This window comes from Miniopterus schreibersii (genome assembly GCF_964146895.1).
Source record: "Miniopterus schreibersii genome assembly, chromosome: 1".
Lineage (NCBI taxonomy): Eukaryota > Metazoa > Chordata > Mammalia > Chiroptera > Miniopteridae > Miniopterus > Miniopterus schreibersii.
In genome coordinates this window covers 201389169-201415512 of record NC_138101.1, presented here as the reverse complement: position 1 = coordinate 201415512, position 26344 = coordinate 201389169, and the positions used below count along the sequence as shown (strand labels likewise).

Here is a 26344-nt window from a genome sequence, read left to right as displayed (position 1 = left end):
CATTCATTCCCAGGGCATTGGTCCCTTTGGGGGTGCCTCAAGAACATCCTTGAGATACAGGGCAGTGCCTGTGCTCCTGAGTTCCTTCTGCCTGCCCCAGCCCCTGAACCAGTCCCCTTCAAAGCTCTCTTCCTCCAGGAAGCCTTCCATGCCCGTAAGTGTGGCCATGACTAGCTCCAGGCAGTGGCCTGCACTCTCAGCACCCAGCCCAGGGCCCCCGACAAATTTGTGGGGGGGATGGATCCACGGGAGAGAGAACACGGTCCAGTTATCGTGGGGGTGGGGCCATAAGACCCTGTGGAACATTTCGTGATCCCTGACAGCCAAGGCAATCACCAGTCCTGCTTCATGGAGGGCAGGTGATGTTTGGAGACAAGGAGCTCTTGGTGTTGACTCCGTGGAGTGGCAACAAGGTGGGACGCGGGGGGGGGGCGCAGGGGGGGCTGGCGACAGGACCGCTGGGGGAGCCTCCGGGTGGCCCGCGCCTTGTCCGTGCAGCACCTTCCTTTACGGCCCCCGCCCAAGTCCGGACCCCGGCCCGGGCGCCCCTCGAGCGCCTTGGGGCGACCCCGGTGCCAGCGCGGAGCTGGACGCGCAGCCTTTGCCGGAGCGTTTGTGGCCTGGCTGCCCCACCCGCGAGTCGTGCGGCGGGGAGGGCCCGGGCGCCGGTGGGGAGCAGCGCCCCCTGCGGCCGGCGCGGAGGCGGTGGGAGCGCGCGGAGGGGGGTCCTTCCCGGGGGGGAGCGCAGTAGGTCGGCCCGGCCCCGGTCCCAGGCCGCGCCCGCCCCGCGCGGGGGCCGAGCCCTGATTTGTGCAGGAGGTGGCATCGCTCCTCGGGGACCGCGGGGAGCGCGGCGGCGGCGCACCGATGGGAGGGGACCGCGGCGGTGACCTCAGGGGGCGCCCCACCCCCCGGCCGCCGACACCCGGCGGGGCTCGGGCGAGCAGCGGCCGCTGTGCGGCGCCGGCCCCCGCTCGCCGGGCTCGGCCGAAGCGTCAGCGAAGCCCCCGCGGCCCCGGCGCCCCGGGAAGCGCACGCCGGGGCCGGGCGCTGGCGGGAGGCGCCCGGGCCGCCTTTAAAGCTTCTGCGCCCCCGGCCCCCCAGCCCCACCCCACGGCTCGGCCCCGCCCCCTCATGCATATGCAGGTGCGCGGGTGACGAATGGGCGAGCGAGCTGTCAGTCTCGGCCCGAACTTGTTGGCTGCGGGCGCCGGGAGCGCGGGCGCTCAGAGGCGAGGCCGGGACCCGCTGCCGCCGCCGCCGCCGCCGCCGCCGCCGCCGGGAGGGAGCCGGTCGGAGCGCAGCCGCCTGCGAGCCCGAGCCCGCCGCCCCTGCGCGCTCGCCGCCGCCCGGGCCCGCGCGGCGCCGCCTCGACCCCGCCCGCCGCCGCCGCCACCGCTGCCGCTGCCGGCGCTCGGAGGGCGCGCGGGCGCTGGGAGGCCGGGCCCGGCCGGACGCGCAGGGGCGGCGGCGGCGGCGCGGGGTCGAGGCGGCGATGCGGGAGCGGGGCCGGGGGCGCCTGCCCCGGCGGCTGCTGCTGCTGCTGGCGCTCTGCGTGCAGGTGAGCGGGGGGCGCGGACGGGGCGCACGGGACCGTCCCTCGGGGCCGGGCGGCACCGCCTGCGGGCGCCGCCGCTCGGGAGCCCTCGGGGCTGCGCGCCGCGGCGGGGGCTCGGCGGGGGCTCGGCGGCGGTGGGGGCGGGGCGCCCGGCCCGCCGACCCCGGCCCGCGCCTCCCTGCGCCCTCCCTCTGCCTTATTTTTAGGCGGCGCGGCCCTTGGGCTATTTCGAGCTGCGGCTGAGCGCGCTGCGGAACGCGAACGGGGAGCTGCTGAACGGCGCCTGCTGTGACGGCGACGGCCGGACGACGCCCGCGGGGGGCTGCGGCCGCGACGAGTGCGACACGTACGTGCGCGTGTGCCTCAAGGAGTACCAGGCCAAGGTGACGCCCACGGGGCCCTGCAGCTACGGCCACGGCGCCACGCCCGTGCTGGGAGGCAACTCCTTCTACCTGCCGCCCGCGGGGGACCGGGCGCGGGCGCGGGCGCGGGCCGGCGGCGAGCAGGACCCGGGCCTCGTCGTCATTCCCTTCCAGTTCGCCTGGCCGGTACGTGCACCCCCACCCCGGCCCCGCTCTCCCCTCCCTGGGCATCGCGGCCCCCGCCCCGCCCGAGGACCCTCCCGCACCTGCGGCCCGGGCCCCGCGTGCGGCTGCGCGCACCCGGCCGGGGCGGGCCCGGCAGGGGGCGCCGCGCGCGGCGGGCGGACCCCGGGCGCGTGCTCCGCGGGGCCGGGTCCGCGCCCCGCCGCAGGGGCGCGCGGGGGTCGCGGCGGGGGCGGGGCGGCGGGGCCCGCGCGCTCCGCGGCCCGGGGCGTGTGCCTGCGTCGCCCTGCGCGTGCCTGTCTGGGTGGGGACGCGCGGCGGGGCGCCCTGGGCCCCGGCGGCCGCGGAGGCATGTGCGCCGCGCGTGCTGGGGCTGGTATGGGGCAGGCCCCGGCGGAGCCGCCCTGGGCCCGCGGCCAGCCTGCGCTCGCCCTGCAGTTTCCTGGATGCCCCGGGATGGGGTGGGGATGGGGTGGGGGGCTGGGCCGAGGAGGGCTTAATTCGTGAGTGTTGGCTGCAGCCCCTGCTGCTGGCCCGGGACCCCCCCTTTACTCCTCCGGGGAACAAACGGGGGTGTTGGTGCGGTGAATCTGTGCACCGTCTGTCGGTGGGTTTTTTATTTTGTTCTGTTTTGAGGGGGCTCAGGTTTGGGTAGTCAGGCTGGTGCCCCCTCCCCCCGGCCTGGGTGTGCTGGGGGGACGAGGGCTGGGGCAGGGGGCTGTCCGAGGGGGTGTTAGTGGTCATCCAAGGCCTCCAGGGGTGTGTTTCTGAACCAGGGTCTCTGCGCTGCAGCCCTGGAACTGGGTGGGGCAGGAATGCAGAGCACCCTGTGCGGCAGGACCCCGGTGTGCGGGGTCAGGAGCGGCTGGGGAGGGCCTGGGAGCCGGGAGTCGCTGGAGCAGGGGCCAGGCTGTGTCTGAGGGGCCCAGTCTCCTAACCGAGGACTTCCAGCTGGACCTGCTGGCTGGAGGCACCAGGAATGTGTCCACCTGGTGCCTCGGTGGAGAGACTGGCAGCTGAGGCCAGGCGGCCAAGGTTGGGTCAGTAGTACCTGTGCTGCGGGAGTCCTGTGCTTCGCATTTTCTTCTAAGTTGAACATGGGGGCCCCGCCCGCTGCCTCATCTTCACCCCTTTCTGACGGCCCACCTGGTAGGGAGGCTCTCCCTGGCCCCCCCGGGCCACAGCCCTGCCCCTTTGAGCCTGACTGGCTTCTGGGGTCTTCCTTGACCCCAGGGCCTCTGAGGGGAACGTGTCCCTGAGATGGGAAAGGCAGGGGCAGGCCTGGGAGGGCCCGGGGCAGTTCCGATAAGCCCGCCCCCTCGCCCCCACATCAGTGCAGCAGGCAGGTCTGAGCAGGGCCGCAGCCTGTCATCTGCAGTTGGGGCCCAGCCAGGGCGGCTTCGAATCGCTACCTGAGGATGTGTTTTCTGCTCGAGTTGGCAGCCGTGGTGTGGGGGCAGGGAGGCCTTGGAGGAATGTGGCGGGCCAACACGTGTCCCTCGTGGCTCTCGGGCCCACTGGCCGGCCAGGCGTGGGACGGGATGGGGCAGGCCCTCGCCTCCCTGGGAGCCCTGGATTCTGGGCACTGGGTCTCGGGCAGCTCCCCTCTTCTTCCTGCTTGCAGCTAGTTCCCTCAGATGTCCCAGGAGGGGCCAAGGGGCCCAGCCCCAGGTGGGGGACCAGGGCCATGGGGTAGTGGGTGTTTGGGGGCAGCTTCTGTCTCCCCCTCCCAGCGGCGGTGAGGCTGCGATGCCACGCTCGTGCTGGTGTGATGCCAGCGCCCTGGTATTTCCGCTGGGCTGCAGCCGCTCCGTGGCCACGCTGCCTCAGCTTGCTGCAGGTCCCGCTCTGTCCTGGGAGCTGGGGCATGTTTGGAACCCAGGGCTTCGCTAGGACTGGAGAAAGTGAGATTCTGCCCGGGTGCTCTGGGGGCCGAGAAGGGACTGGGCCCAGCCTCAGGGGCTTCGGTTGGGAGGATAGTGGGGCTCCTGCCCAGGGCCAGGTTGGACTCTTAGGCTCCCGGGGGTAGGAACATGAGGAGGGTCTTGGGTGGGCTGGAGGTAAAACGGCCTCCAAGCAGCAGTCCAGGGAGCCACCCCCCGGGCCCTGGAGGCAGGAGGACAGGTAGCTAGTCTGGCTCTGCACTCCTCCATCCCCTCGAGTGACCCTGGGCCAGCCCTGACCACCTCTGCCTGGCCTCTGCTGGCCCCCCAGGCTGGCAGTTGGGCGGATACGTCTTTGCTGGCTGTGCCTGCAGTTTGAGGCTGTCAGGCTCAGCTTCTGGAGAGGGCCTGGCCAGGGTTTTGGATGTGGGGAGGTGGAGGCAGCCTGAATGTGGGAACTGTCCCCGCTCTCCTGACCCCACCCCAACAGATGCCCCTTCTCCTCCTCACTGGCCTCCCCGGCGTTCAGGGACATCCGTTGCCCCTGGAGCCTGGCCTACAGCTGGCAGGGTGGAGGTTGTGTGCGCACGTGCTCTCTCTGGGTCTGGCAGGTGGCCGATGGAGGGCTCGGAGGGGCCGGATGGGTGGTGGGCGCAGAGGAGCTGGCTGATGGAGGCCAGTGTGGCGGCCAGGCCCCTATCCCCAGGGAATGAGAGGGGCTGCTTGCTGCCCAGCTGGAGGCTGCGCCTTCCTACCTCTGTGTGGCTGCATGTGGTTGCCTGTGGAGGGCAAAACGAGTCATGGGGACAGCTGAGGTGGACACAGGCCGCTCATGTGTTATAGGTGGGCATGGGGCTGACCGCATTTCTGACAGCGCAGCCGTCCTGAGATCCTGGGCCACAGCAGTTTCTGGGCCCCCAGCCCCGTTCCCTGCCCGCCTGGTCTCCTCCCCTCCCCCACTGGCTGCCTAGCAGAAGGCCCCAGTCCCTAGGGAGCTATGGTGCGTTCAGGGTGTGTGCGTGTGTGCAGGGGGATTTTGGCCTGTCAGAGCCATGTGCCCCAAAGGGGGGTGGGTCTAGTGGGATGTGGGCACGGGGCCCTGCCCCGTTGCATCCAGTTATCACAGAGGCTTGGTAGCTGCATGAGTCCCCTGCCCAGGGTGGGCCAGGCTGAGGTCTGTGCCTAGGCCACCTGTGCTGCCCCTGGTGGTAAAAGCATCACTCTCCCTGTGCTCCCTGCCGCCCAAGGAGCTGGGGGCTCCCTTCTCACCCACCTCACTCCCTTCCTGGGGCCTGTGTGCACCCCGGGCCCCCTGCTTCCTTCCTACACCTTCCCCCAGGAGTCCTGTGTGGGTGGGGCTTGGCAAAGTGGGGCCACTGGGAGGGCTTGGAAATGGCCCGAGGGTTTTGTCCCTCCGCCTTGAGGGTTGGGGAGCCAGCTGTAGCTGGCAGGGAAGACATCCTGCAGCGTTTGAGGCAGGAGCTTTGTGGAAGGGATTGTGGCTCTCAGGGACCGCCTCAGGCTCTGTGGTGTCAGGATGGGGGCAGGTTGGGCCAATGAGAGGGTTCTTTGGGGAGCCAGGCCGGGGCCTGAGGTGGAAGGTGATGGGGAGATAAGCATCTCTAATTCCCACGTCTAAGCCAGGGTCCCCATCCCCAGACTTCAGGTAGTTAAATCCTCATCTCTCAGATCCCAGGTGAGCAGGGTCCCCATCCCCTGATCCCAGATGAGCTGGGCCCCCATCTCCAAGATCCCAGGTGAGCAAGGTCCCCATCTCTCAGATCCTAGGTGATCAAGGTCCCCATCTATCAGATCCTAGGTGAGCAAGGTCCCCATCTCTCAGATCCTAGGTGAGCAAGGTCCCCATCTCTCAGATCCTAGGTGATCAAGGTCCCCATCTATCAGATCCTAGGTGAGCAAGGTCCCCATCTCTCAGATCCTAGGTGAGCAAGGTCCCCATCTATCAGATCCTAGGTGATCAAGGTTCCCATCTATCAGATCCTAGGTGAGCAAGGTCCCCATCTCTCAGATCCTAGGTGAGCAGGGTCCCCATCCCCTGATCCCAGATGAGCTGGGCCCCCATCTCCAAGATCCCAGGTGAGCTCAGGTCCCCATCTCTCAGATCCCAGGTGAGCAAGGTCCCCATCTCTCAGATCCTAGGTGATCAAGGTTCCCATCTATCAGATCCTAGGTGAGCAAGGTCCCCATCTCTCAGATCCTAGGTGATCAAGGTTCCCATCTATCAGATCCTAGGTGAGCAAGGTCCCCATCTCTCAGATCCTAGGTGAGCAGGGTCCCCGTCCCCTGATCCCAGGTGAGCTGGGCCCCCATCTCCAAGATCCCAGGTGAGGCCAAGGTTCTCATCCCCAGATCCCAGGTGAGCCGAGGTCCCCATCTTCAAATCCCAGGTGAGCTAGGTCTTTATCTCTTAGATCCTAGGTGAGCAGGGTCCCCATCCCCCAAACCCCAAGTGAGCTGGGGTCTCCATCCCCAAGGTCCCAGGTGAACTGGGTTCCCATCCTCAGATCCCAGAGAGCCAGGCGCTCATCTCTCAGATCTCAGGCGAGCCGGTGCGACTAGGACCAGCCCCGTCTAGGCTCTGCGGCAGCAGCCTCACAAGGCCCATGTGCTGAGGTGCTGGGAGACCCTTGGCTGCCGGCCCTCTTCATAGCAAGGGGCTGAGGGTGGGGTGGGGTGGGTGGCGCCCTCCCTGCACAGCCGCAGCTGGTCTCTGGAGTGTGGGCGTCTGGGTTGTTGTGTGGAGTGGGCCTGTGGTCCATTCCTCCTGCCACCTCCCTGGGGCCCACCGCCTTGGGGGAGGCGGCCCCTCCCCCTCTGCCTCTGGTGACAATGGCGGCAGAGGCCCAGGCCTCTCCAAAGCTCGGGTTTCAGGAAATGTATCTGTGTTTAGAGCTCCTGGCACCGGCAGACACCAGGCTTGCTCCGTGGGGGGCCGGATGGCTGATTGGGATGGTGCGGGAAAGCCAGGCTGGAGCCATGGGCCAGGGCTGGGGGCTGAGCCGGGCCTTCCTGGCCTGTGAGGTGCCCTGAGCTGTGTGGTGGGGCACCGGGCTATGGGGTGCCCTGAGCCGTAGAGTACGGTACACCTGGTCCCGTGTGTGTCCTGTGCCATTTCCACTTCGTTGGGGTGCTGCCCTGTCACCTTGTCTAAGGGTCAGATGAAGGGTTTGGACCTGGCCTTGGGGTCAGGGCCTGGGAGGAGGCAGTGGATAGCTGGGGGTTGGGGGGCTCTGCCTGTGCAGCACAGGTGAGTGAGGGCAGGCTCGCAGGAGGAGCTGTAGCCAGGCCTTTGGGGACTAAGGCCAGCTGGCTGGTGGGCCTCCCAAGGCCTGGGAGGAGGGACCAGGGTCCTTTTGCCAGCTTGCTAGGGAACCTGCCCCACCCCAGCCCCTCTGAGGCCCTGCCCAGGCCCATTGACTCCTGCTCTGCAGGGCTGGGGGGTTGATAACCCTGCCTACCTGCGGCCCAGGAGGCAGGAGCACTGGGATGACAGGTTGCCATTTGCAGAGGGGAAACTGAGTCCTGGAGGCCGGCCCAGGGGAGGAGAGGTGGCTGGGGCCCAGCACTGAGGGAGGCTCAGGTTCTCTCTGGATGACTTCCTGCCATGCAGGTGTAGGGAGCCCAGGTGGCGGGCGGTGGGGCCCTTGTAGGCAGGCGGGCGGGCGGGCGGGCACACGTCCCTGCGGGAGAAGGTAACCAGAGCCCTGGGCTCCAAGAAGGTGGCGGTAATTCTACCTGAGCGGGTGGCGTGGGGTTTCCTGGGAGCCAGGAGGAGCTCCCTGCTCACCGGTGCCCGGGTGCGGGGAGGTAGCCCGCCGCCCTGTGGGGTGGGCAGCCTGGGCCTTCCTGACCTGCTGGGGGGTTGACCTGTAGTGGTGGTCACAGGCCCACCTGCCCTGGCTCCCCATCTCTTCCCGAGCACGAGTGGTCGCAGGCCTCACTCAGATACGACCCCCCCCCCCCCCCCCCCCCGCCCATCCACTCACTGTGCTCAGCCTTGGCGCCAAAGTTGGGTGTGGCATTGTGGCCCTGGTTGTCTGACCGATACCTTGTCCCCGTGTCCCTGCTGTCAGCCCCCCCCGCCGTGCAGTCCTGTGCAGGGAGCTCCCTCCTTTGCTCTCTGAAGCCTCAGTCCCAGCCGAACCCTCCGTGAGCCTTTCCCTGACACCCCTTAGAACAGCTCCCCGCCCTGGAGCCCCGCTGGCTCATCCGTCCACCGGGGCAGAGGTGGTGGTCCCAGTGCAGAGCCGGGCCTTCTGCAGGGTCGATGAGGGAAGGAACAAATGAATGAGTGAATGACCGAACAAAAGAATTGAAGCCTGGGAGGGCGCTGGGGCTCCAGCCTTCACCAGGAGTGGGGTGGCCAGGGGAAGGCCAGCCTGAGGGCAGCATCCCGTGCAAGGGCGGGTGCTCTGTGTGTGAAGGGCTGGCGACAGGGTGGGCGTGCTGGGCTGGCTGTGAGGGGGGTAGGAGCTCCAAGGGGGCTCTTGTATGCCAGAGAGGTACAGACAGACCCTGGGGGGGTCTGTGGGGTTCCTGTGCATGGGGGTGCAGGCCTTAGTGGCTGCAGGCAGCCCTTGGAGGAGATGGGCAGGTTGGGCACGGGCCTGCTGGCCTGGCGGAGGGCGGAGGGGGTTGGAGGGAAATGGGTTTAAGGGGGATTCAAGAGGTGGTACTGAGAGTCTGGTGACTGCCGCATGGTGGGGAGGAAGGGTTCTAAAGGTTAGAGGAGGGCTCTCCGATTTCAGCCCATGCTCTTGGGTGGGTGCAGGCCCCAGGGTGGCGGCTGGTGGGTGTGAGGTCCTGTGGACCTTCTGGGTGTCTTGGAGGCAGGTGCTGGTGGTGATTGCTCAGGGCAGGAGCAGCCGTGTGAATGAAGGGAGGGAGGCCAAGGGAGGGCAAGTGTCTCTTTGTGGGGTGAGGAGAGGTTCCCCAAAGGGTGTCCAGAGGCAGTAGGTATGGTTGGCTGTGGCAGGCACCATGTAGGGCGTGGGGCAGGGTAGGGTGGGAGCTGGGTTGTGCCCAGGGAGGACTGGCAGGCTTGGGTCTGGGTGTCGGCAGAAGGTTGCTGGGGTGGTGGGAACAGCCTGGGTGGGGGCCCTTAGCCCTTGGCAGTGAGGCATTGTGGTTCCCAGCACAGCCAGGCTGCAGGGACTGGACGGTGGGGTGACCGAGGACGGGGAACAGTTGGGCCTCTATACTGCAGGGTCACCTTGGGTGGCCTGTGGCCCCAGAGGTGGCCTTGTCCTGTGGGCCGCAGCCTGGGTGGAACCAGGGTCTTCGTGGCTGAGTGAAAGAGGGGGCTGACGGGTATGGACAGGGGACCACAGAGGGTCCCTGGCAGGGTGTCCAAATCTCACCCTCCTGGAGGCTTGTGCCTGGGAGTGACAAGGGCTGCCCACTGGCTCTGGTCACCCTTGCAGAGGGGGCAGGTCCTGGGGTTGCTCAGGGGCGTCACCCCATCACATAGCCTGGGGCTCAAGGGCCAGATGGTCCAGGGAGCAGGTGGACACGGTGACAAAGGTGACAAGGCTGAGGCTGCACCAGGGGTCCCTGGGCCTGTTTCCCCGCCTGTGCAGCCAGGGCCACTCGCTGCCGCTTTCCGTCTCAGGGTGAGGCAGGTCGTGGGCTGTGCGCCCTTCATTGTGTCCCTGTCCCGTCCTGAGGGGGCTGCAGTTCCAGAGCCAGGGCTTGTCAGGGGCCTGTGGGTGTGCCCTCCACTCTGCCATGCCCGGGAGCCTGGCAGAGAGACACCGGGGGGACCGCAGTGTCGTCCCTCTCGGGCAGACCTGCTGCAGGGTCTCATCTTTCCTGACCAACGCTCCTGCTCAGCATCCTCGAATCCCAGGCCGCTCCAGCACACGGCTCGCCCTGCTGCTTGGCCTGGGCACTCAGTCTCCCCAGGTCGGGGCCGTTGGCCCAGGGAGCCAGGCTCCTAGGCCCCTGAGCCTGACTGACCTGGGGTGGGTGGTCGGGAGGTCTGCTGAGATGTGGTCCTTGAAGCCAAGGGGTTGGGGGAGGGAGGGTACAGAGAGGACACTGGGAGGGGGTCCTCGATGGGTGGGGAGCTCTGACAGATCCAGAGGGCAGAATTGGGTCTCAGGGCTAGGGTTGGGCAGGGCAGGTCCCCATTTGTGCAGCAGCAGGCAGGTGGGGGCCTCAGGTCCCTGACTGTCCCCTTCCTGTGTCCGTAGCGCTCCTTCACCCTCATTGTGGAGGCCTGGGACTGGGACAACCACACCACCCCGGATGGTGAGTCAGCCCTGGCCTGGGTGGGTTGTGGCCGGCCACTGCCTACAAGGCTTCCCTCAGGGCACCAGGAGGCTGACCTCTCTCAGCTACAGAGATGCATGTGGCCAGGTTCCTTGTCCTCTGCCGGCTGGGGACAGCCGCCCAAATGCCAGGAAAGCTGCTTCTACCCTGAGGATTTTGTGCAGTGTGTCCCTTTTCACCCTGGCTGCCAGGGAGCTCTGCCACATTTGTGATTCGCAGAGCTGTGTACACACTGTCGTCCTCCCCCATCTCAGCTTCATCTGTGTGCTCCTGGAGGGTGTGTTTTGGGGGCCATGTCAGTGGCATAGTGGAGTGGGGCACCACTGGGAGGCTCTCTCTGGCTCCCTGGCCCCCTCTTTGCCTGTCTCTGTCTGTCCTGGAACATGGGGCTGGCTGGCATTCTCCTTGAGTCTCCCCTGCTGGCTGGCCGGCCTGTGCTTGGGGTTTGCAGGGCCCTTGGTGGGAGGGCAGAGAGGTTTCCCATGGATGAATAGGGTTTGGGAGGAGCACTACGGACAGTAGCAGCCCCATGTGCAAAGGCCCGAAAGCCAGAGTGAGCCCGATGTGTTTAGGGAGCAGCACAGGGCCTGCATGGCAGAGGGGAAGTGATGAGATCAGCCAGGCAGGGGTCAAGCCATGGAGGCTTTGAGCCCAGGTCCCGCAGGGGACGATACTGGGGGAGACCCGGTGGGTATGGGATGGGTCACCCAGGACTGGAATGTTCCCGGGAGGAGGGGGCAGTGGGATGAGTAGGTGGGCACTTCAGCAAGGATGGGCTCGGTGAGATGCGGGGTCCTCCTGGGAGAGGCCTGTGGGGACAGAGGAGGGAGTTTGGGGTGTGTGGGATTCCTGAGCCTTTTACTCTTGAAAATCCCAAACTGTTCAGAAGTGTAGGGAATGGTTTCAGGGTCCCTGCGTGCCCCTGGTTGCCTCCTGCCCCCTCCTCCCCATGCAGTGGGTTGATTTGAGGTGAGGCCCAGCTGTGGGGTTGCTGGGCCCAAGAGAAGGCCTTTTAAGATGGGCAGTGGCTGAGCCCGAGCGATCTCCCTATACTGGTCAGGGGCGCCCATCTGCAGAGTGGGGGCGCTGGCATAGGGGCAGCCATCAGCTGTGGGGCACAGGCGAGGGTGCCCCACCTCCCTGGCCCCATGTGCCTTTGGGGTGTGGCGCAGGAGCCTTGTCTGGGCCTTGAGCTTCCTGCGGTGGCCTGGCCCGTGTCCCTGGGGTCCTGCTCTGCTGCCTCCGCTGGGCCTGGGTTGGTTTCCTGGGCCGGTGCTGCATCCCACATCCTGGGTGGGACGGGGTGGCCGCTCCCGGCTGACTCTGCTGCCTCCCCAAGAGGAGCTGCTGATCGAGCGGGTGTCGCATGCGGGCATGATCAACCCCGAGGACCGCTGGAAGAGCCTGCACTTCAGTGGCCACGTGGCGCACTTGGAGCTGCAGATCCGCGTGCGCTGTGCGGAGAACTACTACAGCCCCACCTGCAACAAGTTCTGCCGGCCACGCAACGACTTTTTCGGCCACCACACCTGCGATCAGTACGGCAACAAGGCCTGCATGGACGGCTGGATGGGCAAGGAGTGCAAGGAAGGTGCGGGGGACGGGCCGGGGCAGCTGGGACCGCCCCCTGAGGCTGCCGCCTGGGGCCTGCCACGGGCCCCCGGGCGACTCGGGGCTGGTGGGTGGCCCGCATCGCTGGCTGCACCGCTGGCTGCAGGGGCTCTCTGTCCCTTTCTGTTGCAGCTGTGTGTAAACAAGGCTGCAACCTGCTCCACGGGGGGTGCGCTGTGCCTGGGGAGTGCAGGTGAGTGCCGTACCTGCCCCTTCTTTGTCCTCTTGTCCAGGCTGGAAAACAGCTGGTCACACACACCCCCGCCTCAGCAGAGGGCGGCGGGGTGCCTGCTGCGCGCGAGGTGCTGAGCTGGGCATTGGGGACCTGGGCCCTGCTCCTGGGCAGTTTATAATCAGTGCGGGGGAGACTCGTGTCCTCAGAGCCTGGGGTGTGGGACAGCCCAAGGACAGCGTGGCAGGGACTCAGAAGGGCGACCAGGTCCATTCCCCATAATGTGGCCAGGACAGTTGTGTCCGAGGAGTGCAGGCCTGGAGACCAACAGCCACCTGAGGGCGGTGCCCACAGCACGGGAGAAGCAGAGAGCATGGGGGCTCAAGCTTATGGGTGGGGAACAGGGAGAGGCCAGCAAGCATGAGGTGGGACCCAGCGGGGAGGAGGGGCCCCCGGAGGGTTTAGAGCTGGGTCCGGGGATGGAAGGACCAGGGCAGCCACTGTAGGGGACAACAGCCCAGTAGGGAGGCAGCTGCAGGGGTGGGGGTGGAGGGCGATGACCCAGCAGGCGGTGGAGAGGTGGACATCCTGGAATGGATTTGATGTTGGGGCGAGAAAGAGTGGGAGGTCAAGGAGGACCCCAAGTCTTTCAGCCTCGGCCACTGAACGTGGGAGCTGCTGTGGATGAGGCGGGGTGGCCGAGGGAGGAACAAGCAGGGTAACCCTGCCCTGCCCCAGGCGATGTCTCCAGAGCAGAGGGGTTTATGGGGACGGCCCTGGCCCAAGCCGCCCAGGGCACCTGTGACATACAAGTGGTGTTTAAAGCCTTGGGCTGGGGGCAGATGGAGAGGAGGCAGGGAACCAATCTGGGCCTCGTGCTGGTAACGGCAAGTAGAGCAGGGGACCTGGCAGCCAGGTGCAGACAGTGGAGATCTTCATGGGGAGAATGGCAGGAGGGGCCCCAGTGTGGGGGGAAGGGGTGCAAGGGGAGCGGTGGGTGGGCAGTTTGTGGTGCAGAGAAGCAGGAGGTAGGGCAGCTCCCAGGGGCCCCAGGCCGTATGCTTAGATCAGGGCACTTCCCATGTGGGAGCAAGGGTGGGTGCTGGGGGTGCTCAGGGGTGGCCTGGGAGACGGGGCTGAGGCCAGGTGGATGCTCTCTGCCCTTGGGAGGGGGCTGCAAGTTGGCAGAGGTGAACATGTGGCAGGGCCATGAAGCGCTCTGCCCCGTCCTGGGGTCTTACTCATCCCAGGACCTCTCTGTGGGGGTGGGTTTGCTCCCATGTGCATTTTTCAGACAAGGACACTAAGCACAGAGATGTTAAGCAACTTCCTCCGGGTGACACAGGAATGAGTTTGGACGGGAGGGCAGGTTTGGGAGCCAGGAAGGGCGGGGTGGTGACGTCTCTGCTTGTCCTGTGGTGGCTTTGGCCCCAGGGAAGGGCAGGGGCTGGGGCTTCACCCACCCAGCCCCTCACCCTGCTGGATTCCAGACAAGTCCAACGGGCACAGAACAGGGGTGAGAGGGCACCCAGTGGGGGGCCGGGCCGAGGAGAGGGGGCATGTCCTGGGTGGGCGAGGTAGGCGTGAGGCTGGCTGGCTGGCTATCCAGGGAGGAGGTCTGCCTGCTGACTGGTGTGATGGCTGGGAGCCTGGGTTCTCTGGGCCCCGGGACTGGGCGTGAGCACGCTGGGGCTGGGTCCCAGTCCTGCACACCCTGGCTTGGCCCCTGCGCCCTTGCTGCCTGTGCAGGGCACAACCGTGGCCCGGGGTGGCTGCCCCTGACCAAGGGGCTGTGTGGGAGGAGGGTGGGAGGGGAGCTGGTCTCTGCCCCACCCTCCCCCTGCGGGCGTGGGCTGTGCAGGAAGCTGAGGGGCGGGACTCCTGGGGACAGAGGCCTGAGGGCCATGCGTGGGGGTAGGTGAGCCCCCACCGCCCTCCAGCCCTGTGGGTGAGGCCCAGCTGCTGCGGTGGCTCAGGGCTCAGGTTTCAGCACAGGACACCCCCCCCCACCGGATGCTGCGGAGATGGCCCTGCCTTCCTGCCGCCTCCTCCCCTGGCTCCTGGAGCCCTCGGCCAGGGAAGCTGGGGAGGTGGGGGCCTGCCGAGGGCTGCCCCACCCAGGGCTTAGCACGCCCTTGGGACCCGCCCAAGCCTGGTCCCCCGCGTCACCTGGTGGGTTCGAGTGGGGGTGCACGGCCCACACCCACATGGACCCCTCTGGGCACGCGGTGTGGATGGTGGAGCCCCTTCTCGCCAGCCTCAGCTTTCCGTCCTTGTGCCCACTGGGCAGGCCAGTGTCCCCGCTGGATGGCTGCGGGGCTCAGGGGCAGCCCAGGAAGGGCCGTGGCTCCTTCCTTGTACAAAAATAAATTCACACGGCGGTGCCGGTGTGGAAGTGACAAGCCTGGATGTCCCTCCCTTCCCCCAGGACCTTTACGTTCTGGGAGGGGGCCCCTGGGGTCCTGTTCAGGGCCTGGAGGGCCTGGGGTGTCTGCTGCAGGATGACAGGCTCTGTCACCTGACAGCAGTGTCCGTAGTCAGACTGAGTGCTGGGCCCTTGGCGGGGCAGCCACTGCCCAAGTGAAGCTGGGGTGCCTTCTCTGACCTGGCCGCCTGCCCTCCTCCTGCAGGACTTCCAGGAGGGGATGTGGCCCACAGCATGGGCAGGGCCGGGCCTGGGGTCGTGGCCTTGGGGTCAAGAGGTCTCTCCAGGCCATTTGTCAGGGAGCAGATGATTCTTCCTGGGTCAGACATTGCTCTGAGCCTGGCCCCTGGCGTGGCCTGTGGACCTCGGTATCCCCACCTGTGAGATGGGCCCTGGATGGGGCTTTGTTGGGAGAGAGAAGTTACTGCCCTTGAGTTTCAGGTGAGGTTGAGAGCTGTGCCAAAGTCACAAAGCTGGGGCCGGGCCAGGAGCCTCTCCTGACGTCCCGCCGGCCTGCCCAGAACCAGAGCCGCGAGGCCCTGGCAGCGCCTGGTGCGTCTGAGCTGGCGCTCCCATTCATGGGGTCCCTGTAGGGCTTCCCTTCCCCGGCGCCTGCTCTTGGGGCCCCGCTCAGGGGTAAGTCCCAGAATAGCTCAGGGAGGAGTGACTGGACAGCTGCTGCCCACTGTCCTGGGCCAGTGGCTGGAAGTGCCTGTGGCAGAGGGGGCAGCTGGCCGGCTGTAACCCCTGCCTGGCCCCGGGCCTGCTCCAGTTCAAAGGCCCAGGATTCCAGCCCCGGCCGCGGCCCGCGTGACCCCCTGCATCCTTACGTCACCCTGGCAGCAGCCACGGCTCCTAGGGTCCACCCCCGCCCACCGGGCCCCGTGCCCCTTGGACTTCCCCAGGTGCAGCTACGGCTGGCAGGGGAGGTTCTGCGACGAGTGCGTCCCGTACCCCGGCTGCGTGCATGGCAGCTGTGGGGAGCCCTGGCAGTGCAACTGTGAGACCAACTGGGGCGGCCTGCTGTGCAACAAAGGTAGCGGTGGGGGGGCCAGCGGGCAGCCGGGCCTGGGGCTCGGGCACCTCGGGGAGGGTGGAGGGCAAGCGGTGCGCCTCTCCCTGAGCACCTCACCCTTGTCCCCAGACCTGAACTACTGTGGCAGCCACCACCCCTGCACCAATGGGGGAACATGCGTCAACGCCGAGCCCGACCAGTATCACTGTGTCTGCCCCACGGGCTACTCGGGCAAGAACTGCGAGCGGGGTACGTCGGGGCGGCCTCGGCCTGGCGCTGTGCTGGTTCTCAGGGCCCCGGCTGGGCCCCCTCTCTCGGGCTTCTTTGTGCCCCGGACACCCCCTTACCCCTGCCTTGGGGCCTTGGGGGCTTGGGGGGAGCTCTCTGGAAAGGTGGGGGCCTGGGCCACCACGCCCACCCACTGCCACCTCTGGCTCCCAATGCAGCGGAGCACGCCTGCACCTCCAACCCGTGCGCCAACGGGGGCTCTTGCCACGAGGTGCCCTCTGGCTTCGAGTGCCGCTGTCCTTCCGGCTGGAGCGGGCCCACCTGCGCGATGGGTAAGAGCCCACTTGGGTGTGTTAGGGGGGTTCCATCCCAGCACCCGAAGGGTCTGGAGGGTGAGGGTGGGCCGGTACGCTGGGGATGGAGCTGCTGTTGTCAAGTCCACACGTGTGGCTACGGCCTTAGCGCCCAGGGGAGGAGTGACAGGAAGGCCCAGACTTGGGGCCCTTCTCTCCACACGTGGCCACTCCCTTCCCCAGGGGATCCAGGTCCCCACAGGCCTTCCTCCCTACGCCCCCCACGTACCACGCTGGTCCCTCTGTCCCTCTGCAGACATCGATGAGTGTGCCTCCAACCCGTGCGCGGCAGGGGGCACCTGTGTGGACCAGGTGGACGGCTTTGAGTGCATCTGCCCCAAGCAGTGGGTGGGGGCCACCTGCAGGCTGGGTAAGGGCCCGTGGGCTGCGTCTGTGCATGGACTGTGGGCTGCGCGTTCGGCTGCTGCTGCTGGCACTGCTGTGGCTGCGGGTGCCTGGTGCAGGGGCAGGTGGGGCCGGGCCCCATGGCGCCCTCTTGTCTTGTCCACAGACGCCAATGAGTGTGACGGGAAGCCGTGCCTTAACGCTTTTTCTTGCAAAAACCTGATTGGTGGCTATTACTGTGATTGCATCCCTGGCTGGAAGGGCCTCAACTGCCATATCAGTCAGTATGGGTGGCAGGCCGCAGGTGGGCGGGGCCGGGAAGCTCCAGGCCCCGCCCATGACCCCACCCCTCTGTCCCCCAGACATCGACGACTGTCGAGGGCAGTGTCAGCATGGTGGCACCTGCAAGGTAAGGTGTGGCCCGTCACCCTGCCCCGCACACGCGTGGGAGGGTGTGGGGCTGGAGGTGCCTGCCGGGCTGCTGCAGGAGGCTCACCCCGCCCCGCCCCGCTTCACCCCCCATCCCAGGACCTGGTGAACGGCTACCAGTGCGTGTGCCCGCGGGGCTTCGGGGGCCGGCACTGCGAGCTCCAGCTGGACGAGTGCGCCAGCAGCCCCTGCCGAGGCGGCTTCTGCGAGGACCTGGTGGATGGCTTCCGCTGCCACTGCCCCCGGGGCTTCTCCGGGCCGCTCTGCGAGGTGAGTCTGCGGGTGACGCCCTGCCCTTCTCCGCCCCAGCTGTTGCCCTGGGAGCCACCCGAGTGACCAGTCCTAGACCGAGACCCGGGCCCTAAAGTCCAGGTGCCTGGCTGGGCAGAGGGGGGGGGAAGGTCAGAGGGTCCCTGCTTGGCATGACAAGCCCTGGCAGATGCCCTGTCCACACCACACGGACTGGAGGCAGGTGGCTGTGATGGGGTGGAGCATGTGGGCAGCCTGCAAGAGGCGCCCTAGGGTGGGGTGGGGGTGCCTGAGAGTGTGAGGGGCTGCACGTGCCATGCGTGGGTCCCGGGTAGGGACAGGCGATGTTCTCTGGGCGGGTGGCTCACTCCCGCCTCCGTCTGACCTGCCTTGGCCTTTGCAGGAGAGAGTAGTGGGGCTGTAGGGGCGCACAGGTCGGGCTCCTGGCCAGCAGGCTTCCGGGAGCCCATGGTAGCGGTCCCGCCTGGAGCCAGGGAGCCTGCGGGTGCTACGTCTGGGGAGGACCCACAGACTGGGCTCAAGGCGCGTGGCCTGTGGAAGAGGGTCAGGAGCTGGCCTTCCTGCCAGAGGAGGGCTGAAGGCCGGATGTGGCCTGGGGAGGAGAGGAAGCTGCCGCGGTGGAGTGGGGTGGCGGGAGGGGCAGCGCAGGCAGGTGTTTCCGCCCAGCTGAGCGGTCTGGACAGTCTCTGGTGGGAGGTCCTCAGGCTCTGGCTTTGGCGGCCCAGGTGTCCAGGCCAAGTAGGGCCTGCGCCTCGGGGATTTCTCAGGTGGACACAGTGACTGGCTGGTCTCCCAGTACCACCAGGAGAAGCTGGGCCCTCATGATGCCCCCGCCTGACAGGTGGACATTGACTTCTGTGAGCCCAGCCCCTGCCAGAACGGTGCCCGCTGCTACAACCTGGAAGGCGACTATTACTGCGCATGCCCTGACGACATGGGTGGCAAGAACTGCTCCGTGCCCAGGGAGCCTTGCCCCAGCGGGGCCTGCAGAGGTGGGGCAGGGCCTGCAGAGGTGGGGCGGTGGGGCGGGGCCTGCAGATGTGGGGAAGGGACAGGCTGACCTCTTCCTGTTTGCTGCAGTGATCGATGGCTGCGGGTTCGAGGCGGGACCCAGAGTGGCTGGTGCGGTCCCCTCCAGTGTGTGCGGCCCCCATGGACACTGCATCAGCCAACCCGGTGGCAATTTCTCCTGTGTCTGCGACAGCGGCTTCACGGGCACCTACTGCCATGAGAGTGAGTGGTCGTGGACCAGGGGCCGGGAGGGGGCCGACCATCCTGGACCCTGCTCACGCCTGCCTCCTGCAGACATCGACGACTGCCTGGGCCAGCCCTGCCGCAACGGGGGCACCTGCATCGACGAGGTGGACTCCTTCCGCTGCTTCTGCCCCAGCGGCTGGGAGGGCGAGCTCTGCGACACTAGTGAGTGGGCCTGCCGGGCTCCCCCACTGCTCTCCGGCCACCGCTGCCATGTGCCAGGCACACCACTCACCCGGGGGCCCCCACCAGTACCTCAGGCCTGGCCCCTGCTCGGCCGCTGGCATCCTTCCCCGCCCCTCTCTGTCTCTCCGGCTCAGCTCCGGTGCCTCTGCCCCCGGGAAGCCCCCCCTGAATGCCGGTGACCCCCTGTTGACCGGCGCCCTCGCCCCCAGATCCCAACGACTGCCTTCCCGATCCCTGCCACAGCCGCGGCCGCTGCTACGACCTGGTCAACGACTTCTACTGTGCATGTGACGACGGCTGGAAGGGCAAGACCTGCCACTCGCGTGAGTGCCCACCTGCCCCGCCCCGCTGCCCCCCCCCCCCGAGGCGCCCCCTGAGCGGCCGTGTGCCCGCAGGCGAGTTCCAGTGCGACGCCTACACCTGCAGCAACGGCGGCACCTGCTATGACAGCGGGGACGCTTTCCGCTGTGCCTGCCCCCCCGGCTGGAGCGGCAGCACCTGCAACATTGGTGAGGAGGCCCTGGGTGCCACCCGGAGTGCGGGCGTGCCTGCCCCGTCCCTGCTCGCTGTGCCGCTGGCTGGGTGGGGGCATGGTGTGGCCACTTCTCTGTCCACGGCCAGCCGAACGGGCCCCCTTCCTCCTCTGTGCCCCTCACAGCCAAGAACAACAGCTGCCTGCCCAACCCCTGCATGAACGGGGGCACCTGCGTGGGCAGCGGGGATTCCTTCTCCTGTATCTGCCGAGACGGCTGGGAGGGCCGCACCTGCACACACAGTGAGCTCCAGGGTCGGGGCGTCAGAGGGAGGTGGGGGTCGGGCACTGTGAGGTGAGGGCTCCCCCGGCCTGCCCCCTCCCGCCCCTGCCCCTGGACATGCCCATTGCACCTGTCCACCAAAGCACAGTTGTACCCCAAGACCTGCTGTGCTACCCTTGACCCCTTACCCCCGGATCTGCAGCCTGGTCCCCCTCCCCATGTGTCCTGGTCTCCACTGACCTCCTGCCCCCTGTTCATCCTGCGGCCAGGCTCCCGCCCCTGCCACCTTGCTGCTCGCTCCAACTACAGGCATCCTCTGTGGCCGGTCCCTCTGGGACTGCCCAGGGCCCCCTCCCCTTGAGCCACCCCTGCCCCTAACCCCCAGCCTTCCAGTGAGGCCTTGGCGGCGGCTGTGTCCAAGGCTGCCACACCCAGCACGCAGGGGCTCTGGGTAGCGGATGCCTTGCCGACCTCCCTTTCTCTTCTCTCAAATGCAGACACCAACGACTGCAACCCTTTGCCATGGTGAGTGGCAGCCTTGGGGGCCGGCAGGCCGGGGTGCTTCTCTTGCCCTGGGGGCCTCCTTGACACCTGCTTTCTCCCCACAGCTACAACGGCGGCATCTGTGTGGATGGCGTCAACTGGTTCCGCTGCGAGTGTGCGCCCGGCTTTGCGGGTCCCGACTGCCGCATCAGTGAGGCGCCTTGGGTGGCGGGGCGGGCAGGGCTGTGTGGGCAGGTGGGGCTGTGGGCCCAGGTGTCTGGAGTGGGGGGCCACGAAAGTCCACATACTCTGAAGGGCGGTGTGGACATAGCCACCTCCTGCCTCACTCCAGGCTTCAGTTTCCCCACTTGTCTGTGCCCTGCCAATAGCACCCCTTGGCTCTGGGGCTGCTCGGTGAGGGGATAGACCCTAGTTGGGCTGAGGTGTCTGTCCCCCAGAGGCCTTGCCCACTGTGCTCCAGGAGTGGATGGCAGAGGATGGGCTGGTGCCAGTGCCAGGCCTAGCTCAGAGACCCCATGGGGCAGCTGGAGGCCGTGCTGACCTGGGACTGATCCTCTGACTGGCACGAGTCCCTCCTGCTCCGTGCCAGCTCCTGGGCTCTGTGTGTGGGCATTGGCCTCCTGCTGAGCCTGGCCACTTCTCTGCAGACATTGACGAGTGCCAGTCCTCACCCTGTGCTTACGGGGCCACATGCGTGGACGAAATCAACGGATACCGCTGCAGCTGCCCGCCAGGCCGGGCCGGCCCGCGCTGCCAGGAGGGTAGGTGGGGAGCATTGGGTGGGCCCTCACCCAGGCAGGGGCAATGGCAAGACCTGACCTTCAGAGCTCAGTGCCCACTGCTGACCCCCACTTTCTGTCCCCACAGTGATCGTGTTCGGGAGATCCTGCTGGTCACAGGGCGTGCCCTTCCCGCATGGGAGCTCCTGGGTGGAGGACTGTAATAGCTGCCACTGCGTGGATGGCCGCCGGGACTGCAGCAAGGTGCCAGGGATCCCCTGCCCAAGAGCCTCCCTGACCAGCCCTGCCCTGCCTGGGTCTGATGTCCTGGTGCCCAAGGGGGCCCTGTCTTGTGTCTACGACCCCGATACCCTGTGAGCTGCTGCCGGGGTATTGGGGGAAGATGAACTAAGTTCGCCTACCTTTGCTGGGCATCCAGCAAGAAGGACCCACTGACACAACCAGGTCCCTCCTCACTAGTTGGGGAAACTGAGTCTTAGCCCTACGCTGGCTCCAGATGCCCAAGGCCTTTGTGCTGCTGGTCGCCTCCCCCGGGGCTGCCCCTGCTCTGGTAGGGTCCTTTCCGGTGCTAGGTTCAGCCCAGGAGCCCTGGGTGGTAGGGTGAGCATGGCCCTGGGACTTGCTGACCCCGACCCTGTCTGTCTTCCCGTGTGGTGTCTGCGGGTCCTTGTCTGCGTGTGCCCGTGTTTGTCCCTTTGCGTGCCCGGCCCAGGTATGGTGCGGGAGGAAGCCTTGCCTGCTGGCTAGCCAGCCCGACACCCTGAGTGCCCAATGCCCGCCTGGTCAGCAGTGTGGGGAGAAGGCCCCAGGACAGTGCCTGCAGCCACCCTGCGCAGCCTGGGGGGAGTGTGGCCCTGAGGAGCCCCTGCTGCCCAGCACCCCGTGCCTGCCGCGCTCCGGCCACCTGGACAACAATTGTGCGCGCCTCACACTGTGGTTCAACCACGACCAGGTGCCCCAGGTGAGCCATCCTGGCAGGTGCACACCCCGAGTGTTTGCAGGGCTCAGACACTTCTCAGGGGGCCACTCACACGTCAGGGACTGCTCCCAGCTGCCCTCCACGCTGGCTGTGGCTCAGCCCTTGTGGGGTTAGGGAGGCTGTTGTGCCGCTCAGGGAGCCTGGCCTTGTGGGGTCGGGTGAGAGGGGGCTTCGAGCCCACTGCGCCCTGTGGGGACCTCAGACTGGGTGAGGCCCCACCTCCTTGGGCCTGCAGGTGGGGCTGCCTCCGCCAGAAGGGCAGGATCCGACCCTGGTGGCGGACTGTGTCCTGGGTAGGGGCGCAGGCCTAGTGTGGGAAACCAGCTCCCTACTCTGTCCCCAGGTGGGCTGCGGGCGTGTCCTGCCACAGGCCTTCAGTGGCAGCTGGGGAACAGGCAGGCCTGCTCACTTGCTGCCCCTCTCTGCCCAGGGCACCACCGTGGGCGCCATCTGCTCTGGGATCCGTGCCCTGCCGGCCACGAGGGCAGTGGCCCGGGACCGTCTCCTGGTGCTGCTCTGTGACCGGCCGTCCCCGGAGGCCAGTGCTGTGGAGGTGGCCATGGTGAGTGCGGGGTGGGCAGGTGGCCGTCCTCTCCGGGGTCGTCCTCTGTATGTGCTCCTGGGAGGTGCTGGGGGTGCAGGGCCCAGGCCAAGGCGGTCCCCAGGTTCTTGAGACAGTGATTCAGACTCAGGAGTCTACCCCATTGTGGTTGTGTGGGTGGAGCTGTGGGTGCCCTCGCCTGCGGCTGGTGGAGCCCGGCAGGGCCTGGGGAGAGGATGCTGACGTGCCCAGGGTGAGAAGAGAGGCATTGGAACAAGGCTGGGAGTCCGGGGCACGGCTCATCGGGCAGTGCATTCAGCCAGGTCAGAGGCTGGCCAGTGCTGGGCCAGCAGCCGGGGCGGCAGAGGTTGGAGGGGCCGGGGGGAGGTGTGTGCATGTCCGAGAGGACAGAATGGGCTGGGGGAGTGGCCAGGGGCCCAGGGAGATGGTAATCAGCAATTGATGGGGTCTGCTTCTCAAGGGGTCTGGACAAGGGGGGGTCACTGGTCCTTCTTGTTGAAATGAAAGGCCTGGAACAGGCCCGTGGAGATCCACGTGATGTGGAGGAGGGGTGGGTGGAGGTGCCAGGGGATGGAGGAGCTGGGCCAGCCAGTCACCTGGCCAGGCAGGCGCTGGCTGGAGGGTTTCAGGCACAGTGTGGGCAGGATGGTGACCGGGCCCCTGGACTTGGCTTGTTCCCCTTCGGCGTCTGGTGTCTGAAGCTGTAGAGGTGGGGCTGTGGGCCGGTGTCCCTGGGGCAATGGGAGGGCCCAGTGACAGCAGCAGCACCCAGAGGCAACACCCAGAAGGGGAAAGAGAGCTGCTGGGGGTCCTGGCATGGACTGCAATGGCGTATGATTGGAGGGCCCCTCGAGGGCAGGGACCAGGGAATGCAGGCCGAGGGTTGGGACCGTGGAGGGTGGGAGTCCTCATCTGGGACTTTGGGAATGGTGGGGCCAAATCTGAGGGGTGGGTTGTGGCTGGGGTGCCTGGTGCCCAGGCCAGGGCCTGCTCAAGGGGACAGGGCAGGTGGGGTTGTGGGTGGTGAAGCCCTGTCTGCAGCCTTGTCCTCATGGGCCCCCTGTCCTTCCTGGGCTGTGTTCCCCAGTGTCTGTAGCAGGAAGAGTCCCCATGGGCTCAGGCCATCTCTGGGACTCGGTCGGCCCCCTGCTCTGTCTGGACCCTTCGCTGAGGGGTATTCTTGGGCTCTGCTCTGGGCCCCGGGGGTATCAGATGTAAACCAGTAACCGTGGGGTGGGGGTGGGGGTGTGGCTGGAGGTGTGCAGGGAGAGGAAGAGGGAGAACCGTGTCTCAGGGTGCTGGCTGGCTACCAGTGTCGGGGCAGCAGGGCCACATGGGCAGAGACATAGCCGGGGCAGCTCCATTTTTGGTGCATTACTGGGCTTGTGGTGCTCTTGGGGCTGCAGGCACGGCTGTCTAGGGTCAGTGGAAAGGGGGGGTCAGCCACACCCACCTCTCTGTGAGCTGCCTAGTGGGGGGGCTCCCCTCAAGAAGCCCTGGGGACCCAGGCCCCCAAGCCAGCAGCCCTTGTCCAGTACAGCTCCGCTCACAAGCGCAGCGGCCTGCGTGGTCTGTGCAGGGGCACGGAGCCTCGGCATTCACCCTGTCCTGGCTCAGCCGGGAGGGGGGCAGGCCCAGGGCGTGGCGGGCGGGCGCCTCTCAGCGTTGTCGTCTGCCACAGTCCTTCAGCCCCGCGTGGGACCTGCCCGACAGCAGCCTGATCCAGAGCACGGCTCACGCCATCGTGGCTGCCCTCACCCAGCGGGGGAACAGTTCGCTGCTGCTGGCCATCACTGAGGTCAAGGTGGAGACCGTGGTCATGGGTGGCTCCTCCGCAGGTGAGCGGGGGGCGGGTGGGACGGTGCGGGCTCTGGCGAGGGGGGGCCGGGCTGAGCCTGGGCTGGAAATCCCTCCCCTGCCAGGTGTCCTGGTGCCCATGCTGTGTGGCGTGTTCAGCGTGCTGTGTCTGGCCTGTGTGGCCGTCTGCGTCTGGTGGACCCGCAAGCGGAGGAAAGAGCGGGAGAGGAGCCGGCTGCCACGGGAGGAGAGCGCCAACAACCAGTGGGCCCCGCTCAACCCCATCCGCAACCCCATCGAGCGGCCGGGCGGCCACAAGGACGTGATCTACCAGTGTAAGAACTTCACGCCCCCGCCCCGCAGGGCGGGCGAGGCGCTGCCCGGGCCAGCAGGCCGCGGGAGCAGCGGGGAGGACGAAGACGACGAGGAGCCCGGCCGCAGCGAGGAGGACTCCCTGGAGGCGGAGAAGTTCCTCTCACACAAACTCACCAAAGAGCCCGGGTGCTCGCCAGGGAGGCCGGCCCGCTGGGCCTCGGGCCCCAAAGTGGACAACCGCGCGGTCAGGAGCATCAATGAGGCACACTGAGCCGGCCAGGACTAGGGCCGGGCCACCAGCTGGGCCAGGACCCCGGGACCCCTTGCCGGGCGCCACACCACCCGCCGACCAGGAGGCTGAGGCTGTGTGCATAGTTTCTTTATTTTGTGTAAAAAAAACACCAAAAACCAAAAACAAATGTTTATTTTCTACATTTCTTTAACCTTGTATAAATTATTCAATAATTGCCAGGTGGAAAGCAAGGGAGTATTCTTGGATAGTTGCTATTTTTGTAACGTTTCCATGCGTTGTGGTCGCCGTGTGGCAGGAAAGGGTGTCGTGTTCTCACCAAACTGTTTGTTCCCAGAGGTGGTGCCCTGTTTACAGAATCTTCCCTTTTATTCCTCACTTGGGGTTCTCCGTGGCTCCAGGCCAAAGAGCCTGTGGGGCCCATGGCCCATGGTGTTTATGGGACCCGTGGCTTCAGTGTGGCCCATGGCTGTTGATGGGACCCCCTGGGGCCGACAGCGTGGCCTGTGGCTGTTTGGTGGGACCACCCATGGCTGTCATGTGGCCCAGTGGCTGTTGGTGGGACCATCTGTGGCTGACAGTGTGGCCCGTGGCTGTTGGTGGCACCTGTGGTTATTGGTGGGGTCCGTGGTGGTTGGCACGGCCCGAGGCTATGGGCAGCTCCGCGCCGCTCCCGGGTCAGTCCCCTTCTGTCCGCCGTCCTCGCTTGCTCCTGCCCGGAACACGCTCTAAGAGATCTCTCAACTGTGCTTTCTGAAGTGCCCTTCCTGACTGCTCTGTTCTCCCCGGGACGGTGGCAGCATTGAAGCTTGTGACAAGTGCCTTCACACAGACTCTCCCCTCGCAACTGTCAGCGTTCGCTGTGGGCACCAGGACACTGCCCACCTGCCGGCCCCCGGCCCCGCCTCGTGAAAGTGCATTTTTGTAAATATGTACATATTAAATGAATCACTGTATATTTGATTTAATAACTTAAACGTTTTGGCCTCCCTGTTCTTCAGGTGCTGCTCCTTTGTTATCTGGAGTTGGGGCGGGGGCGGGGGTCTCCACGTGGACAGCCAGGAGCAGGGAGGCTGGGGTGCGGCACCATGTCCAGCCACGTGGCGGAGGTGGCTGTAAGGTGTGGATGGTCCTGCCGACCCCAGGGCCTCCGTGGACAGCCGGGGCCTCCGGCACGTTGGCGCCCACGTGGCTGACACAGGCTTCGGGGAAGCATTCCCGGGAACGGGAGGGGAGGTGCTGCACTTCCCCCTAACAACTGGAGAAAGCTTTATAAAACAGTTAAAGTCGCTTAGCCACGAAGAGCTGTCAAGGGTTTAAGAAGCACCGGGTCAAACTTGAGAGCATGAAGTCACGAGGCCATAAGCCCCATCTCGCTGGTTGGCCAACTGGACGCGGTGTGGTGGCCTCGGCTGCTGTCAGAGGCCAACCGGCAGCTCGTCATCTGTGCTCCAGTCATTTGTCTCCCACGAGGAGCAGGTGGTCACTAAGTCAAGGAACAAGGCCAAGAGCACAACCCATGAGAAAAAGGAAACCCAGCCTGCACCTGGGCGCGAGCTGCGAGCTGGTTTGCAACTTGCACGTTGCTGCAGGTCCCTCTCATGTCCGTCCTCAAGCCGCTGACGTCATCATGGGTTCTCTAGATGCCGTGCGAGTGGCGTCGGGCAGGGCGCATGCTGTGTCGGGCGTGATCTCGTGCCCGCCCGCCAGCACCTCCGCCACCGTGAGGCCGGGCCCCGCCACAGTCCCCGCAGGTTCCACGGCAGGGGTGGAGCCAGCGCCCTGCACACCCCTGGAGACGCCTGCCTCTCCCTCCCCCACACCCGCCCTGCGTGGTTGGAGCAGGGCTCTTGCCCTTATGGGGGGCGCCTGGG

At 66.6% G+C, this 26344-nt stretch overlaps 1 protein-coding gene across 2 annotated transcripts; it reads left to right on the top strand.

The window, feature by feature from the left end:
• The first annotated feature begins 1489 nt into the window (after window positions 1-1489).
• JAG2 (jagged canonical Notch ligand 2) lies at window positions 1490-25465 on the top strand. Of its 2 annotated transcripts, XM_081140088.1 has the most exons (26): window positions 1490-1561; window positions 1765-2106; window positions 10202-10259; window positions 11620-11871; window positions 12024-12084; window positions 15394-15524; window positions 15633-15752; window positions 15950-16063; window positions 16341-16454; window positions 16596-16709; window positions 16792-16838; window positions 16958-17128; window positions 17970-18120; window positions 18209-18361; window positions 18434-18547; window positions 18778-18891; window positions 18964-19077; window positions 19227-19343; window positions 19821-19848; window positions 19932-20017; window positions 20475-20588; window positions 20695-20810; window positions 21280-21528; window positions 21977-22108; window positions 23790-23946; window positions 24031-25465. In XM_081140088.1, exons 1-26 carry the CDS (start codon window positions 1496-1498, stop codon window positions 24489-24491), a joined length of 3696 nt encoding a protein of 1231 aa, XP_080996214.1. In that variant the 5' UTR covers window positions 1490-1495; the 3' UTR covers window positions 24492-25465. The 2 variants fall into 2 exon arrangements, with proteins under 2 accessions (XP_080996214.1, XP_080996215.1); XM_081140089.1 differs by lacking the exon at window positions 16596-16709.
• The last annotated feature ends 879 nt before the right edge of the window (window positions 25466-26344 follow it).

Coding starts and splice junctions, on each gene's coding strand:
- JAG2 (XM_081140088.1), top strand. CDS start 1,496: ATGCGGGAGCGGGGCCGGGGGCGCCTGCCCCGGCGGCTGCTGCTGCTG. Junction 16,455..16,595: donor GGGGGCCACCTGCAGGCTGG/GTAAGGGCCCGT, acceptor TCTTGTCCACAG/ACGCCAATGAGTGTGACGGG. Junction 18,121..18,208: donor CCCCAGCGGGGCCTGCAGAG/GTGGGGCAGGGC, acceptor TGTTTGCTGCAG/TGATCGATGGCTGCGGGTTC.